The 20,204-nt window shown below is 32.7% G+C and overlaps 1 protein-coding gene across 4 annotated transcripts in view; it reads left to right on the forward strand.

The window, feature by feature from the left end:
• Positions 1-20,204, forward strand: part of LOC126880185 (CD63 antigen-like) — a 218,769-nt gene that overhangs the window by 128,290 nt on the left and 70,275 nt on the right. For all 4 annotated transcript variants that reach the window (XM_050643960.1, XM_050643961.1, XM_050643962.1 and 1 more), the window contains exon 4: positions 6,455-6,625. In XM_050643960.1, the coding sequence (XP_050499917.1) occupies positions 6,455-6,625 (171 nt within the window). The remainder of the gene's footprint in view (positions 1-6,454; positions 6,626-20,204) is intronic.

The raw sequence follows: 20,204 nt of genomic DNA on the forward strand, positions 1-20,204 counted from the left end.
AGAAGTGTACTGTACATTTCATTTGCAATTTGCAAAACTAAAATCGATTAACTACCACGGCATCAGGAATTTTTTTAAATAAACATTAATTATTGGTGCTACGCGCAGGACAGCGGATAGTTTGCTCTGATTGGGCATTTCAATGACCTTTGATAACGATTGATAAATTTTAATTTTTAGTACATTTCGATATAAATCAATAAATTTGTTTATTGCAAAATAAAAACACATACTCTATCCTTTGAAATAACACTTTTATTAGCAAAAACTTTCTTTGTTCATATATTTTAACTTAGGGAATAAAAGTTTATTATTTTTAAATATATGCAATTGTTTAAACAATATTTCACAAACAATAATCAAATTAGTTTGATTTTTGTGGAATTAAAATATTAAAATACAACAAAATATTGTGTAAGAAAATAATATATTAGATTAAGATTGGAAGGAATTTTGGTGGAAATCAACTTGTGTGAATCAAACACCGCTGTCCTGCGCGTAGCACCAAAAATTAATGTTTATTTAAAAAAATTCCTGCCGCCGTGGTAGTTAATGGATTTTAATTTTAAAAATTGCAAATGAAAGGTACGGTACTCTTATATAAGTAGATAAAAATAATTTCAACTTGCTATCTGCTTTATTTTCAGTCCTGCAACATTTTGAAAAAATGAATTTTTTTGCGAAAGCTGGATTGCAAAATCTGTTGCACTGATATTAATGAAATTTACAGTATTATTTTACTAAGTATATTATATAGTTTTTCTGGGTAAAATATGAAGGTCCTAAGTATAGCATAAATGCAAATATTTGCTGTTTTTTTCTCAATTATTGTTATTTTGCAACAAGGGTGACGATTTTTAAAATTTGTAACTAATCCTCTATTCTAGGAAATTTAATTACGCAACTTTTATATTAGTACAACTTTTCTCGAAAGTGAATAATTTGAAAGTTATAATCAAAAAACGAAGAAAATGATCGAATTTTTCTTTCATTTTTTGACATTTTGATTATTTAAACAATGGGTGCGTTCGGACGACCACAGCGGCTGGACAGCTGAGCCAGCAGTAGCTGTCAGACGTCACCGCTGGAAGCCAGCCGCTGAGAGATTTACTAAGCTTTCCCTATCACGGCTGGATACAACCACTCAGCCGATTTCTGCTGACAGCCAGCCGCTATGGTCGTCCGAACGCACCCAATGTTCCGGACATTGAGTGGGAGGATAACCCAATTATTATTATAGGAGTTAATTCCAAGAAATTTCTGCAACAAATATGAGTCACCTCTCAACGTCCATCTCAAAACAGATGCGCCCTGGACTAAAACCATCTGGAGTCGAGCCAGCAGACAGAATCATTCTGTCTGTATTCTGATTTTTCTGATGTCTAGTACATAGTATGACAAAAATTCACTAAATTGTCTTTTTCAATATTTAAATTAAGAAGGAACCTTTATAGAAGCTGAAATAAATCACAAGGGGTTGACAAATCATAAACAGCATCATACAACCTTAATTCAAACCCTATAAATGTTTTTCAAATAATGCATCAAGCTACAATTCGTAATATATAATAATAAAATATAAGTCCGAAAAGAAAAAAGGGAAGGAAACAATTAGGTCACTATAAATGGAGAAAAATGGAAATGGGATAAAATAAAAGAGAAATTTATAAAAACAAGCCCAAAAACTGAGTCAGAGGAAGGAGGGGGCATAGGTAACGACAAGGCAAACGAAAAGGACTCAGAGATTGTAATAGGAAGTAAAGAAAACTCAGATCACAACGGAAAATTGCAAAGGCAGAACAACGGTTACATAAAAGATAAAAGCAAAAAAATAAACAAAAATAGCTTCATGGAATATTAAAACGCTACTAAAAATAGGAAAAATTAAAGAAGTGGCAAAAGAGGTAATAAGATATAAAATAGACCTGGTAGTAGTACAGGAGGTAAGATGGGAAGATTCGGGGGAAATTAAAAAAGACCGCTACTCATGATTTTTTAGTGGAGAAAAGAAGGCAGGGAAAAACGGTGTCATGTTTTGGAGCATATTATCTTGAAAGAAGCAAAACTAAACGGAAAGGATATAATACTGAATGGAACACAATTTATCGCTTATGCGGATGATGTAGCAAAGAGAAAACTTTTTTGATGCTTAAATGTTCTGTTGGCCTATTTTTCTGAATTAAGTACAAAATACAAACCTTCTTTATTATTTTCTTCTTCTTGACTGGCTTTACAATTTACAATTGGAGGTGAGTTTTCTCAGTATCCGCTATAGGCGATATAATATATCTCTCCATCTTCTACTGTCTTGCGTTTCCATTTTCCATTATTGTACTCCAATTCTAGATAAATCAGCTAACATCATTTTTTTTTTTTTTTGATAGACGGCCTTTTGATCTTCTACCGTCTGGTCTCTCAAAAACACTCTTTTTAACACTCTGTCTTCATCTGATCTTACCACATGACCTTCTTATCTTATCCGGTTAGTTTTTATACAGGGTGTCCAGAAACTATACCGACAAACGAATACAGGAGATTCCTTAGATAATTTTAAGACAATTTAACTCAATTCACTTAGTCCGAAAACGTTTCCTAAGGGAGCTAAAGCTATTTGAAGATGGCGTCTGGTAATAAGTTTTTCTTAAATTCCTCCGGAACACTTATATTTAGAACAACAAAAATTGGTATGCGTATTTATCTTCTAGATATAAATCGATTCTATTCATTGCAAATTTCTAGTACCGGTCATAGGCGTCGGTTTTGGGTAGGGCAACAGTTACTGTATCGCATAACTTTTTTGTCTTTAACTTTTAAGCATTTTTGACTCTGGATTATTAAATTGTGAGGTATTCTTGTAATAAAAGGTACTCTTATTTTAAGTCGATAGGATACACCGTTTTCTAGAAAAATGAAATTGAAAATTTTTTTTAATAAAAATAAATTCATAAAAAGAAACGAAAACTTGTATTTAGAAAAACGAAAATTTGTATTTAGAAAAACGAAAACTTGTACAGTCGGAAAAATGAAAGAATACCCATGCACGATCACATCAATCACTTATTTTGTATTTGCTGTCATTTTCTATATATGAGAAATGTTTGTTATAGAAAAAGACAGCAAATATATTCAAATTATATTCCAGATATGAATCGTTTTCATTAATTGCGAATTTCTAGTATCGGTCACATGCGTCGGTTTTGGGAAGGACAACGGTTATTTTATCGAATAACTTTTTTGTCTTTAATTTTTAAGCATTTTTGACACAAATTATTAAATTATGAGGTATTCTAGTAGTAAAAGTTACCCTTGCTTTAAGTTGGTAAAATACACCGTTTTTTTGTTAATTTTTTTCTCATTTCTTTTTCAAATACAAGGGACGAAAAATTTTCAAATCGTTTTTTCTAGAAAGTATGTAGTCTCAAATTTAAATCAAACCGTTGTTTGGTTTTGCGGTTATTAGCGCAAGTACTTAAGGTCCACGAAAGATGGACTGATAAATCCAAAAACGTTCTTTCTGAACAAAAATAAACTATTGTAATCCATTTGGATGTTTAATTTAATTTTTCAATTAAATATATACACACACCGGCAAAATTAAAGGAACACCTTAAAAATGGTTTGATGTCTCGAATCTCCTAAACCAGTTGTCCGATTTGAGTGATTTTTTAGTATGTTGTAGCCTTATTATTTAAGAATACCGGTATAATAATATTTGATGCTAGACAGCTAAATGTCATTTTATACCGGTTGTAACAATCACACTGTATTTTTTCCTTAAGGTGATACAGTAGCGATCAACAGGTAGCCAAAACGCGTTCCAAGATTGCGGCGGTAATTTTGAATATTTTTTTGAGATATTTGGCACACGTATTCGTAATATAATAAAGAATGGCTGTACAGAGCCCAATTGGAAAAATATATTAATATGTAAAAATTACTCTGTAATTAAATACAATATTAAAAAAACGAGCCTGTACCGCCATTAAGAAGAACAAAAAAATACACTTTCTTCAAATAAACTTTTTTATCCGATGCCTAGATTTTGTGTCATTTTGGAACTAATAATGAAATAAAAAATTTAAGTAGTTCCAAAATGACACAAAATCTAGGCATCGGATAAAAAAGTTTATTTGAAGAAAGTGTATTTGTTTGTTCTTCTTAATGGCGGTACAGGCTCGTTTTTTTAATATTGTATTTAATTACAGAGCAATTTATACATATTAATATATTATTTTTCAAATTGGGCTCTGTACCGCCATTCTTTATTATATTACGAATACGTGTGCCAAATATCTCGAAAAAATATTCAAAATTACAGCCGCAATCTTGGAACGCGTTTTCGCTACCTGTTGATCGCTACTGTTTCCTCTTAAAGTTCGGAACACCTTGTGGAATATTCTAGCCTATATAAAATATTGAAATTAAAACTCAATTATAGCCTTAGGCTTTGTTAACATTTTATTTTTTGATTAATTTGCTTATTTTGCATAATAAAAAAGTTAGGTACTTTAACAACTAGCCATGTTCTTTATCAATACAGGGTGTTTCTAAATAAGTGCAACAAACTTTTAGGGGTAATTCTGCATGAAAAAATAATGACAGTTTACTTTATAACCATATGTTCACAAATGCTTCGTTTCCAAGATACGGGATGTTGAATTTTTCTTGCAAACTGACGATTTATTTATTGCTCTAAAACTGATTAAGATATGCAAATAAAATTTGGTAGAATTTAAGAAGTAGTTACTGGGCATTTTTTGGCATACAATTAAGAATTTTATATGTACCATTGGCGTGCATATGTGTATAATAAAAAATTCTTAATTGGATGTCAAAAAATGCGCAATAACTACCTCTTAAAACCTACCAAACTTCATTTCCATATCTCAACCGGTTTTAGAGCAAAAAATAAATCGTCAGTTTGCAAGAAAAAGTTCAACGACCCGTATCTCGGAAACCAAGCATTTGCGGACATATGTTTATAAAGTAAACTGACATTATTTTTTCATGCAGAATTACCCCTTAAAGTTTGTCGCATTTGTTTAGAAACACCCTGTATTGATGAAGAACATGGCTAGTTGTTAAAGTATCTAACTTTTTTATTATCCAAGATAAGCAAGTGAATCAAAAAAGAAAATGGTAAGAAATCTTAAGGCTACAAAAGTTTTAATTTCATTATTTTATATAGGCTAGAATATTCCACAGGGTGTTCCGAACTTTAACGAAGAAACACAGTATGATTGTTACACCCGGTATAAAGTTTACTTGTCTAGCCCCAATATTATTACACTGATATGATTAAATATTAAGGCTACAATATACCAAAAAAATCATTCAAATCGGACAACGGGTTTAAGAGATTCGAGATATCAAACATGTCCCATTTTTAAAGTGTTCCTTTAGTTTTGCCGGTGTGTGTACCAATTACAACAAAAGTTTTCACTTCGACATTAAAGTTTTTTGCTAAATAAATATCATTCTCTATATTAGCTAACTTCTTGTCCTAATCTATTTATGGTAGGGGAGCCCAAGTGGGGATTTTTGCAGTTATTCGAGCGCGTCAGATTATTACATGGGGAGAAACCTTGTACCCTGAAAATGTACCTCTACCATATATTGGCTCTTAATGCAGGGGACTTCGTTAAGAGGGGGGGGGGAATATATCCTTAGAAAAACTCGAAATCGCCAGATTAAGATAAGGTAAGTTAAGTAGACGCAAAACAGTGTAAGTACATTTAAAAATCTGACGATTTGAGCGGGGCGTAAGGAAATGGGTGAGTCCCAAAGTTTCACAAGAAAAATGCGAATATTGAGCGAAATGAATGACAGATCAAAAAACTAAAAAATACGTGCTTAATATTATTCAAAAATCTATCGAATGATACCAAACACGACTTCCCACGGAGATGGGTGGGGGGTAAATTTAATATTTTAAATACGAATCCCGCGATATTTCGCGAAATGAACATCAGATCGAAAAACTGAAAAATACACTTATTCAATATTTTTGAAAAATCTATCGAATAGCACCAAACACGACCCCCCACGGAGGTGGGGTGGGGGGTTACTTTAAAATCTTAAATGGGAGCCCCAATTTTTTATTGCAGATTTGGATTCCTTACGTAAAGATAAGTAACTTTTATTCGAGACATTTTTTCAAAATATGGATAGATGGTGCTATAATCTAAAAAAAAACGATTGTTGGAAATGGAAAATTAAATTAAAAATGGAAAGTCCCCACCAAAATGGAAAACTTTACTTAACTTTTTTTGGTTTTAGGACCTAATAATCACAACCCAATAGGTCCCCATAACGTTCGAGTGACTGCACATTTAGCATACTTTGCTCCCCTACCATTAGAATTTATTGCTTTATTTGTGATTAACTGATTATGCTTCAAGTAGATATTATGATACCCATAATGTCAGTTAAATTGATTCTTTATTTGTTTCAGTTTTCATTACTGTTGGGTATTATATTCATTTTTGAATTTTCCGCTGGAATTGCTGGTTACGTATTAAGAGACAAAACAGAAAAATATTTGACAGATTCGCTAACCACAGCGATGGATAAATATAACAGTTCGTCATCAACTGCTACCATGTGGGATCTCGTTCAAACAACCGTAAGTACTTTGAACTTTTATTTTTAATTTTTTTCTTTTCCCCCATTTGCCATGTAGTGTTTTTATTTTGCTTATAGATAATCCTTTCTGACGTTTTCGTCAAAATATCATTTTTCTTATCTGTTTATAAATTATATATATTTTTCACTTTCATATATTTTTAGCATCATTTATGACGTCGGATACACAAGAAAACCTTAAAACTGACGTCAAATAATCAATTACAAAAGAACGCGTAAATATGAATATGGGCCTATCTATGGTTTATTTTTTAACCAAGAGGAGTAAACTAAAAAGACAGATTCATACCCGAGAAAGTCACTAGAAAAGTCAACAAATACATCTTCTTTTTTGGTTGATCATATCGGCCTTCGACGGTTATCCATGAATCTTATATTATAGGAAATACGTCGCTAAAGAGTTCTAAAAACAACTGTTTTATATATAAAAACAGACTGAAAATCTAAAAATTAAAGGAATAACCGCAGAAAACACAAAAAATCGTTGATATAACTTATTAACCTATAAAATTGGCGAATGGATTTAGTGTCCGCAGTCATATAAACCCAAACAAACAACAACAACCTATAAAATGACAGCAGTTTCAAAATTTCATAAATGTCATTAGTGTCAAAATTACAAACAGTGGTGTAAACTTGACTGGGGTTAGACCAATTACAAACAAGCATTGCGGCGCGGTAAATTTGAATTACTCCTCCTGGTTTAAAACAAACCATAGTACTAATAGGCTACAGATTATGTAAAAAAAATAGAGGTTTAAAAGAAACTACAACGCTAAAGCGGTTTTATCCCAGAGAACGGCAGTTCTCGCCAGTGGCGCACAACCCCCGTACATGCGACACTATATGTACAGTGATAACCGCTCTAATAACCGGCAAAATAACGCAAAAGATGGAATACATAATTGCAAAACAAAAATAGATGAAACTAGTGGAGGTGGAAATTATCGTTATAAGCGTATAAGTTAACATTACATTACATAGTTTCCCATCTTTAGACATCTGTGACATGAGTATTTTATAAAATTCTACTGTCACAGTGACAGTTGTCATACTCCTCTGATACGTCTAAAGGTGGGAAATTATGTAATGTAATGTTAATTTAAACGTTTATAACGACAATTTCCACCTCCACTAGTTTCATCTCTTTTTGTTTCGCAATGTGTTATGTTTTTCATCTTTTGCGTTATTTTGCCGGTTATTAACGCGCTCATCAGTGTATATACACGACATGTTCGATTTTTTAAATCTGACTGAATTGAAAATTGGACCAAACACCATCTTAAAGTTTACGAAAAGACTCGCCCATCCATATATGTCAACCATCAATTTTTGTCCAAGTGTGTGGATTTTACGTCCCTTACGGCCCTAATATTTTTTTTTCAATCTATTTCGAATAGAAAAAGGATCAAGACACTAGATCATTTGGGAGATAATGCGAGAAAGGCGACCATTTATAACGCTTAACGTATAATCGAGAAACATTACATTCAACTTCATACATTTGGATGTATATTTATTTTAATTGAAAATAAAATTCTAGTTTTATTTTAAAAGATTTTTCCATAATATTTACTAAATTTGAAGCAAAACGCGCCGCAAAAGAGCTTCAAAATGCAAACTGTATCAAAGTTACTCTTTTGTGGCGCGTTTTACTTCCAATTTATAAAATATTATGGAAAAATCTTTTAAAATATCTGAAACTAGATTTTTTTCACCAAAATGAAAGTACATTTTCGCGCCACGTAATACTCATATCAGTTTTTTTGTAGCTGGAATATTGTATGCGCCACTCATTTTTACGGCGTTTAGCGGTTTTTTATTCTTGTTATTTATTTATGTACGGTCAATGGACTTCCAAATATGAAAAAACGTGGAGTGTTACTATTTAAAGGGGTGCGTTTCTTTAGAAAGGGGTGAATTAGACCCAATCCACTAGGGTACATTAGGGTGAATTCTATACACTTTTCGAACATATACATGTACAGAAAAGTTGTTCAAAATTTTTCCTATCAAGTTTGCTTCGTTTTTTTGAATATATTATTGTTACAAAACAATATTTTTGATTTTAGAAGCTGAAATTTTTATATGAAATTTAATTTTGAACAATTTTTCTGTAAATGTATATGTACGAAAAGTGCCTAGAATTCACCCTAATGCACTCTAATGCATTGGGACTAATTCACCCCTTTCTCAAAAACGCACTCTTTAAATGGTAGGACTGGTAGGCGAATTTTTCATATTTGGAGGTCCATTAACCATATAAAATAAATAGTAAAACTCCTTTCTGTAGTTCTTATCAAATGTACATAATCAATAAACTATAGCTAACTATAACACACAGGACAATACTTTATCAAAATTTTTCACGGCGGTTTTTTTAGTGGCATAGACATAAGTCATTTAGCACTTATCACGTCAACATATAAAAACATTTAATGGCAGGATTTGGGAATCAATAAGCAGCTTCTGAATATATGCGGTGGTAGACTTTAAATTTAACAAAATAAAGTATTGATAATAATTTATAATTCAAACTTTATCTTAAGAAAGAGTATAACAGTATGGTGCAAATGTCTGTGGAATAAATTCATTATTGTGTAAACCGGCGACTTTAAGGTGATACAGTAGCGATCAACAGGTAGCTAAAACGCGTTCCAACATTGCGGCTGTAATTTTGAATATTAGTAATTAGTAATATTATTCAATTATTCAATAGTAATTGCGGCTAAGTAATCAGAGCAAGCCTATAACGTATCTGCGCGTAGGGCTAAATTTTTTTGATGAATTCGCGCACATTTACATTCACTCCCAATCGCGCCTAAAGAAGTATAACTTCAATAATATTGTTGACAGATGTTGAGTCTAAAGTCTAAATAAACCTTTCTGTTTACTGTTTTCTCAAATAAGAAAGGGCCTGTTACATGATTACCTAAGATACCACCTTAAACGTTTAAGAACCACCTATACTAAATTTACAATCAAGATGCAGTAGAAATAAACAAACCAAGACACGTTAAATGGTGCTAGGGGCACTCTCGAATCATAATTTACAATGTATAAACTTTGGAAATCATGATTTGGGATTTACAATGTATATACATTGTAAATTATGATTCGGGAGTGCTCCTAGTAGCATTTAACGTGTCTTGGTTCGTTTATTTCTACTGTATCTTGATTGTAAATTTAGTATAGTTTGACTGTTCGTAATTTTGTGGTACGAATTATATCCATTACATTTTTAAATGCTCTCTGATTCGAATGCCAACGATCTGGATATTGCTCATGATAGGATCTTGCTGCAGGTAAACAGTTCTTATTACATTCACCTAATATCCATACCATGTTCATGTTGACTGTTGTAAAATAATTAAAATTCAAGACAATGGCAAAGCAATTTGATTTAAAACTGTGAAATTTAAAAGTTGTGAAACATACCTTTATAGCAACTTTAATTTTAATGATATTATAGTATATTATTATTAATCCAAGTAGGTAACCAAAATAGGACAAAAGTCCAAGTAGGTAGTCCAAATAGGACAAAACCTCGCAATTTTTACAGAATGGATCGATTTGCTTGAAAATTTAAGAATAAATAGTGGATAGTCCAAGGATCAAAATCTATATGAGACCGAAAGGCGCTTTTACCATGGGGGTGGTTGCCACCCCATCTCGGGGGTGAAAATTTTTTATTTTATTTTGACCACAAAAGTTGGTAAAAACATTCATTCTAAGCAAAAAACGTTCTATACATTTTTTTGATAAAATTAATAGTTTTCGTTTTATTCGCTATCGAAAGTGTTAGTTTTATATCTAAAAAAATCAATGTTTTTAATCAGTTTTCTGCTAATAACTCAAAAAGTTTTCGTTTTATCTAAACAACTTTGCTTAACAAAAATATACCTTTTGAAAAAATAAACAAAACGGTTTTTTTATTTTTTTTAAGACCGATAGTAATCGAGCTATATTTTATTATGTTAGCTCTTCTTCGTCAAATGCTAAATATTGTAGTTTCAAAGTCAAAAGACGGGAAAACTATGCATTTTTCGAGGATATCTTGTTCAAACTAATTTAAAGTATTTAAAAATGTCTATCTCCAGAAATAAAAAAATAGTCTCTAACTCAAAAATTAAGTGACTTATAATAAAAATAATGTCAGCCCCCATTTTTTTCAGCCAAAAAGGTAATCGGAAACTTCCCCCTACTTACCACCCTAATTAAAATTAGGCATTGACCTTATTTGGTCTTCTTTATTTATGTATTGTTAATAGGTTCTAGATGTTTGACCGGCTTAGAATGATCAGTTTAAAAAAATGGAGTTTAAAGCGAATAGCGAATTTTTGTAGTTTGGTAAAAAATTCCATTTTCTTCAGAATAGAAAGATTAGCAACAGAGATACGAAAAAATATTTAAATATAAAATTGTAGCTTATTTAATTCTCAAGAACGTGGTTTGCAAAAAATTTTTCTACAGCAAAAATTGAGTGAGCTATTGACAATTTAAACTTGTAATAACATGCAAAAACCACCTTTACCAACCCTTTCAAAGTCACCTCTTTTTGCGACTAAGGATTTTAAAAGGATTTAATATTAATAGCCTTATAGACCTTGTAAAAGTATACAAAATTATTTTTACCAAACTTTCTAGGATAAAAAATAAAAAAGTTACGGTTAAAAAATCAATATATTTTTTTGAAAAAAAAAAGGATAAATCCAATTGGAAGCATAATAATGTAAGTTGGCGGTATTTTTAGTCATTGACCTTATTTATACTTCTTTATTTATTTATTATTAATAGATTCCAAAAGTTTGACTGGCTTAGAATGATTAGTTTTTAAAAAATTGGAGTTAAAAGGGAATAACTAATTTTTGTAGTTTGGTAAAAAATGCCATTTTCTTCAGAATAGAAAGATTAGCATCAGAGATACGAAAAAATGTTTAAGTATGAAATTGTAGGTTATTTAATTCCCAAGTACTTAATTTTAAAACATTTTTTCTACGGCAAAAATTAAGTCAATCGTAAATGAGTATAATATCGAAAAACATTGATTTTTTCGATATAAAACTAAAACTTTCGATAGCGAATAAATCAAAAACTATTAATTTTATCAAAAAAATGTATAGAACATTTTTTGCTTAAAATGAATGTTTTTATCAACTTTTGCGGTGAAAATATAATAAAAAATTTCCACCCCGAGATGGGGTGGCAACCACCCCCATGGTAAAAGCCCCTTTCGGCATCATATAGATTTTGATCCTTGGACTATCCACTACTTGTTCTCAAATTTTCAAGCAAATCGATCCATTTTGTAAGAATTCTGAGGTGAAAAGCTTCAGTTTCTGGACTATATGAAGTAACTCATTACTATAATATTACAATAATTACAATCAAGCACAAAAAAAACATTTATATATATTACGTCATTTAGGGGATCGGTGCAGATTCTCGGCTCCAATGCTATTTAAATGGGATTCATTTTTTTTTCGAATCCTGAGAAAATTAATAAGTATTTTTAAATAATTTAAACACAGAATGAAAGATTACGTTATTACCGAGAGCCTAAAGTCCCGGAAAACTTCTATAATGTTTATTTTAATAAGTTACAGGGGTGAAAAGCTAAGAGAAAATTTAGTGTGATTTTTAATTTCCAATCATCATCAACCCGTACGCGTCCACATAGGTCTCCCTCAGCTCTTTCCATTTATCTCTATTTTGTGCGGCTTGCATCCAGTTACCGATAACATGCTTCAAATGATCGGCCCATCTGGTTAGTGGGCGTCCTCTGCTCCGTAGTGATTCTTCTCGCGGCCTCCACTCGACAATACGTTTTGTCCATCGGTTGTCTGGCAATCTGGCGAAGTGTCCTGCCCAATTCCGCGACGCGATTTTTTCGACAGCGTCTGTTGTTTTTGTTCTACGGCGTATTTCTTCGTTTGGGATTCGGTCTCTCAGGGAGACACCCAACATCTGGCGCTCCACAGCCCTCTGAGTTACGCGAATCTTGTTCACTACCTTTTTTGTTAGTGTTAATGTTTCGGCTCCATAAGTGAGTACAGGCAACACACACTGGTCAAAGATTTTCCTTTTGAGGCATATGGGCAATTCCGATTTAAATACATAGTTCAGTTTACCAAACGCTGCCCAGGCTAACCTATGCGACGTGGGAGTTCCCACGTCTGGTTATTTCGCCCCAACCGAATTTCATGTCCCAAGTACTTATAAGATGCAGTCTGCTCAATATCCATTCCATCAACAACAATATTACGATTTAGCACCAGATTAGTCATTATTTGCATCTTGTTGATGTTAATCTTTAGTCCGACCTCTAAGGAAGCGTAATATCTCATTCAAAACAAACTTTTCAAATACAGTCGAACCCGCTTATTGGAATAGCCTTTGTACCAGGCAAAAATATTCTTATAACCGGGATATTCTAATAACCGATCATTGGTGGCTAGTCGAAATAAGTATACCGAATATACGTAATAATATTATTTACATACTATGCCAATGTGTAGTTTTACATACTATGCCAATATGTAGTTTTACATACTATGCCAATATGTATATCATATATTACCTACATAATCAGTATATGTAAATGTTTTTAGGTCTTTTTACGTCAATAATACAGTAGTGTAACTACTATTTATCTATGTATGTGTTAAATACCAAATTACATTATATTATGTATGTGAATGAATACAGTAGCAGTAGGTAATTAATATAAAATGTATGCAATATGTAGATATGTAAAGATTTTCTTATTAAAATGCATATAACAAAATTACTTATTTTTTCTTGAGAAATTATCGGTAATTATAGCTTTTTCGTCGTTAATCCGTGCGGTCATCCTTAATCCATTGGTTGAATGGAACCTACCACATCGGAACGACCACTTTATTGGCGGCAAGAAATGGATGAATTTAACAAAGCCATAATTCACATCTTGCAAACAAGTAGGTAAATACTCTCTGGGTGAATTCTAAATAAACTGCTTCTAACAATTTTATAGCATGCAACAGTGCCTTTGTGTAGACAAATAAAAATTACTTTATAACCCATGCATTTTTCGGCTAAAGATCGAATTGTTAGGTACTCCTAACAAATTAATAAATATTTATTCTTCTTCTTCTTCTTCAGCCTGTGTTCGTCAACTGCTAAACATAGGCCTCTTCCATTTGCTTCCATCGATTTCTACTCTTGGCAATTCTCATCCACTGCTTGCCCGCGACTTGTTTGATATCATCTGCGCACCTCTTCTGCGGTCTACCTACTCCTCGCCTGTTCTCTCTCTAATATATTTATTATCCTAAATATTTATTACCCTAATAATATCTAATCCAGCACTACAGGATCTTGACGACTGACCATAATACCAAACATAATTTAAATTTTTAGTAAATTGTAAAAAAAAATATTCGTTGACCTGCAAAATATGCTAATAAGCGGTATTATCTAATTAGAACCTATTCCAATAAAAGGATAAATTTATTAAGGAGTAAATGGAAACGTTTCGGGAACTCGAATTTATATCCCATAAACCGGGATATTCCTATAACAGGGATTCTAATAAGCGGGTTCGACTGTATCTAATTTCAAATAACTCATTCAAAACAAACTTTTTATTTATTCTCAGGGACGTTCGGCCCTCGGTAATAGTTTAGTATTTCATTCTGCGTTTAAATTTTTCAAAAATATTTATTAGTTTTTTCAGCAGTCAACACCGTGACAATTTTAGATATTTCACACGGCTTCAGGAATATTTTTAGTTGTTTATTAATTAATATTGATAGTGTATTTGATAAATATAATTGATTTAAGAAGTGAAATTAATAAAAAGTTATTTATTGTTTATTATTTATGGAAGATCCCAAGCAGATAATACAGCAGGATATATTCTGAAATGCAAGTATTTTGTTACTAAAGATGTTCAAAATTTACGTAAGCGTTCCGTAGTAATAATATATTATTAAAAAAATTACTTTTCCTCTTTTCTCGATTGAGTATTAGTTTTTATTAAATAGTATATAAATTATTATAATCACTGAATACATAGTTAGGGGTGTAGGGTTGTGTTATAGAGGTAGTACCTTTCATCGGAACGACCACATCGAGCGTCATAGACGGGAGATGGTTCTTGATAACTGGTCCTCATAAGACACTCAACTCTCACTTATGGCTCCACGTGCCACACCCTGGGAAACTGCAATGGTCTGCAGTGAGGGTAGCCAGATATGGTGAAAATAGTAACGTCTGTACCCAGAATGAGCGGTTGCAAACGGCGTCTGTTCCATAGTGGGCGGCCGAAAACTAAGCCCGGAAGTGTCATAAAGGAAGGCAACGGGATAATACGTTCATAATTTTTTCCCAAGATAATCACTTGAATACATTCAAGTCAAAATTATCCAGAGATAATAGTTCACCAATCGGATCTCCGGGGGGAGCGGTCTTGAATGTTTCAAACGTACGAGCGAACTTAAGAAAGACGTTAAAGATAGGCACCTGGGATACACGCAGCTTATTTGAAACCGGAAAGCTGGTTAACTTAACTCAAGAAATGTGCAGAATCGATCTGGATATCCCGGGGGTCTCAGAAACCTGGTGGCCTGGATCCGGTAAGTGCACTACAGAAAGCGGAACATTCTTTTACTCAGGCAATGATGACCGCGATCATAGAAAAGGCGTCGGGATTATGATAACTAAAAAATTGATGAGAGCCGTCACAGAGTTTGTACCATATTCCGACCGCACAGCCTTAGTAAAACTTGAAGCGAAACCAAATAATCTCAACATCATACAGGTTTATGCACCAACTGCAGATGCAGCAGATAAAGAGGTGCAAAACTTTTATAGTGAAATCAAAGAATTGCTTAAATTGACAAAGAAACATGACGTTAACATAATTATGGGAGATTTTAATTCCAAAATGGGGAAGGGCAGCTTTGAAGACGTAGTTGGACCTTATGGTCTTGGAACAAGGAACGAAAGGGGCGACAGGCTTATACAATTTTGTCAGGAAGAAAATATGAGAGTTACCAACACATGGTTCCAACTCCACTCCCGTAGCCTTTTACTTGGAAATATCCATCTGATAGAGCTCAGAACATAATAAGAAACCAGATAGACTTTATTCTGATCAACGGTAGATTCAGCAGACTGGTTGCTATCCTCAACAGTCGTTACGCTCTACCTTTATTCCCTTACCCAAGAAAATCAATGCAAAAAGGTGTAAGGATCACATACTCATTAGCCTAATGAGTCACACTTTAAAAGATATTCTTAAAAATACTACATCAAAGATGTTGTTCTGAAGCTATTTTCTTGTGGCATTTCTATAATCAACTACTTTTAATGGGAAATAAGCCTTTTTTGTATTCTGACAACGACACCTGACTTGGGCGTCGAAACGTTAATAAAATCAATTTTTTGATAAAATTGTGGCTTATTTTCCATTAAAAGTAGTTGATTACGTCAAAGATTATACAAAAAATGTGAATGGGATATCAGTGATTCTCAGTTCGGGTTTAGACAAGGTTTAGGAACAAGAGAAGCAATAGTAGCAACACAGGTGCTGGTTCAAAATTGTTACGACCAGAGGAAGGACGTGTTCCTATGCTTTTTAAATCACGAAAAAGTGTTTGATCGTGTCCAACACCACAAGTTAATGCAGATCCTCAAAAAACTTGATATAGGCCAAAAATACATAAGATGCATTGAAAACTTGTACTGGTATCAAACGGCACAATTAAAAATATACAATTCTATATCCAAACCCATACATATAAGAAGGGGTGTTCGACAAGGATGTGTGTTTTCCCCTCTTTTATTTAACATTTATTCGGAAGCCGTATTTCAAGAGTCATTGGAAGATGCAGAAACGGGAATCAAAGTGAATGGAGTATTGATCAACAACATAAGATATGCTGATGAAGGTGTCTTAATTTGTGACAACCTAGTCGATCTTCAATAACTTATCACTATAATCGGAGAATACAGTAAGCGAATGGGATTAGAGAGTAATACCAAAAAAACCAAATTCATGATCATCTCCAGAAATCTGGATGCACTTGAAAACTCCACCATAACACTGAATACCAAGTCTATTGAAAGAGTGAGCAAATCTAAATACCTGGGAACGTGGCTTTTTGAAGACTGGGCATCGGACAGGGAAGTAAAATGTCGCATTGAGCAAGCTCGACAAGCTTTCGTAAAACTCAGGAAGGTACTGACCTGTTCAGAGTTCGATTTTCAGCTGAGATTAAGGTTTACTAAGTGCTACGTATGGTCGGTGCTGCTATATGGAGTAGAGGGCTGGACACTCAAAACGAGGGATATAAACAAATTGTAAGCCGTCGAAATTTGGCTTTATCGCCGTATCCTAAAGTGACCATGGACGGCGAAAGTCACAAATGTAGACGTCCTTAAAAGAATCAACCAAGAACGCCAACTTTTCGAAACCATCAAGAAAAGGAAGACGGCGTATCTGGGTCACATCATACGAAACGAAAAATACCAGTTCCTTCTTATAATCAAAGGTAGAATTGAAGGCAAGAGAGGAATAGGACGCAAGAAAATGTCCTGGCTCCGAAACATAAGTCAATGGACAGGGGTTAACGACATTCAATCCCTGATACGCATTGCAAGAAATAGAGTTAATGGAAAATGTGATCGCTAACATCCATTAGTTGATTTGCATCTGAAGAAGAAGAATACATAGTTAGTGAAAAAGTTATCATAATAATTAACTGAAGTAATAATTTAAGCGATTATACAAGTAACAGTTATCCAAGCACATTCAAAAGTGATCTCTAAGTTAATGGTGACAATGTCATTGTCAAGAAATGTTTACATATCCATATCAGTGAGAATTTTACTACACGTAATTTGCCATGTAAAGAAGGAATAAGTAGGAATAGCCGTAAAATATTTGCGGCTACACTCTTAAGTAATTCTGCAGCATCAAAAATATTTTTAAATCTTGTTAGGCTGTGTAATCATTTGAAATAATGATTTGCATTTAATTGTTACCCTAAAAGTCGCTCCATTTGTTTTAATATATTTTTTTATCGATATTAATAGGCGAGCGGCACACCCGTAATTTGAGGCTTAGAAATCGAAAAAGCGACCATGATAGGTTAATGCCAAATTTTGGTCATTCTTTATATTTTTGAGGTTGCTGAATCCGAATATGAAGTTTATTTTTATCTAGAATTGGTGAAACATTTTCAAAAGTCAAATTTTATGCAAAACTGCAAAAAATCAATTTTGTTGATTTTTCATATTTACCTCGCTGTATCTTTGGTCGCTGTGAATATTTCTTTTTGAGAATTTTACTGTGTTATCCTCGAAGTATTTAAATAACAACAAGCTTTGTCCGAAATGTTTAAACAAATTAAAAGAGGAGTTGTTAATTTTTAAACATTTTGTCGTCAGTTTTCGTTAGTTTTATGTTTACTTAAAAAAGTTGAGTGACAAACCTTTTATATTATAAGTTTAACCAACAAATTTTCTGGAAAATTTCAAGTGAAAATATGCAATAGGAAAAACCGTGACTTTATAGACGAGCGGCACTCCCCCCCCCCAAAACGCTTATTTCTCGAGGTACTGAAAACGGTGTGGTGAATGGCTAATGTTGGTCTTACTTTATGTTTTTAATGGTGCTGAAAACGAAAATGAGGTTTATTTTGAGTTTTAGATGGGGGAACATTGTCAAAGTTGCAATTTTACCATAAAAATAAAAAAAGAAATCACGTTTTTCTTAAAATTAAAAGTTGCACAATTTTTTTTCTATAAAACATTTTATTCTTTGTACCCTATATTTTAACATAAATTTGATTAAAATGCTAAATTTCAAGGTATACATACTACAAAAATTTCAGAAAAAATATTAAAATGGAACAGAGTTGTAGCGAGTTAAACGCAAAAAAATGTGATGTCATTTTTTTTATTTTTATGGAAAAATTGCGATTTTGCCAATGTTCCCCCACGTAAAATTCAAAATAAACCTAATTTTCGTTTTCAGCATCATCAAAAACATAAAGTATGATGAAAATTAGCCATTCACCACACCGTGGTCATCATACACACAGTAATTTCGAGAAATAAGTGTTTTTTGGGGTGTGCCGCTCATCTATAATGTCACATAACTTTTTTCTTATTGCATGTTTTGACTTAAAATTTTCCAGAAAACTTCTTCATGAATTATATTTTATTGCTGTGTTGGTTAAAATTACAAACTAAAAAGTTTGTCACGTTACTTTTTTAAGTAAACATGAAACTAATGAAAGCTGACGTCAAAATGTTTAACAATTAACAACTTGTTGTTATTATCTAAATACTTCAAAGATGACACAATAAAATTTTCAAAAGGAAATATTTACAGCGACCAAAGATACGGCGAGGTAAAGTCGAAAAATCATCAAAATTGATTTTTCGCATTTTTGCATATAGGTAATTTGATTTTTGAACATGTTCTACCAATTCTAGATAAAAATAAACTTCATATTTAGATTCAGCGTCCTCGAAAACATAAAGAATCACTAAAATTGGTCATTCACCTTAAATTTGATTTTCGTGGTCGGTATAACGTAATTTTATGGGTTGCTGCCGCTCGCCTATAATCCTAATTAAATGTTAATAAAGGTATAATAAAAAATTACGTAAGGCACTCGTAAAATAACTCTTTAAAAGAACTTATACATTAGGTGCATAAGTTATTTTAAAGCACTTGCAACGTTTAATGATGTTTGTGTTCAGTCAAGATCTTAAACCTGATAGTAAGTCTAATGGACTGTTCTCACCAAAAGCAACTGGCGACCGCAACACAACAGCAACGCGACTGGGCACTAATGTTTAGATACACGTGTTTCCACCTAATAAAAGGCAACTCTACTTATTGGGACCGTGCAAGTTCGGCAAAGCTATACTAAAGCTATACTATTTCTACGCTCTATACTAAAATTCGCACTTTTAATTATATTGGCCAATTATATTAGTCGTGGTTACTGGATAATTGTCAAGGCCATAGTCCAAAAAAATAATAAGAAGAAAAAATAAGATTCAGGTTATGTTATGAAAACGTCAACAATTGTATGTAGTAAATAAAATTAGTTATTAAAATGCAGTACTGCAAGTAAAATAAAATTAATTAAATTTACCTTTATATAATAATTGCCTATCATATGAATATTGTGGAGCAATATATAATTTTTCTGCTTCACTGACAGAAGGTATGAAATATACGTCAATTTGACAATTTCAATTGACAATATGAATTATTTAAGATAGTTGCAATATTTCTCAGCGACTCGCGCAGGGTCGTTTCTCGTTTCCCCTTCCAAGTACTTGCACACCGCGAATAGACTAAGAGCCGCTATAGGTGAAATTTCTTAATCATTTTAGGCACGACGGGACCCTATAACTTAAATAGTAGAACCTAAAAGAAAACGTTTGAGCACTGTGCCGTCACTTTTCAGTGGCACATGCGTCTACAGTGACGCATCAAACTTTCCACTTATGGACGGGATACATAAATTAAAAAATACCCTCCCTCATTA

The sequence above is a fragment of the Diabrotica virgifera genome, chromosome 2 (genome assembly GCF_917563875.1).
Source record: "Diabrotica virgifera virgifera chromosome 2, PGI_DIABVI_V3a".
In the NCBI taxonomy this organism is placed as follows: Eukaryota; Metazoa; Arthropoda; class Insecta; order Coleoptera; family Chrysomelidae; genus Diabrotica; species Diabrotica virgifera.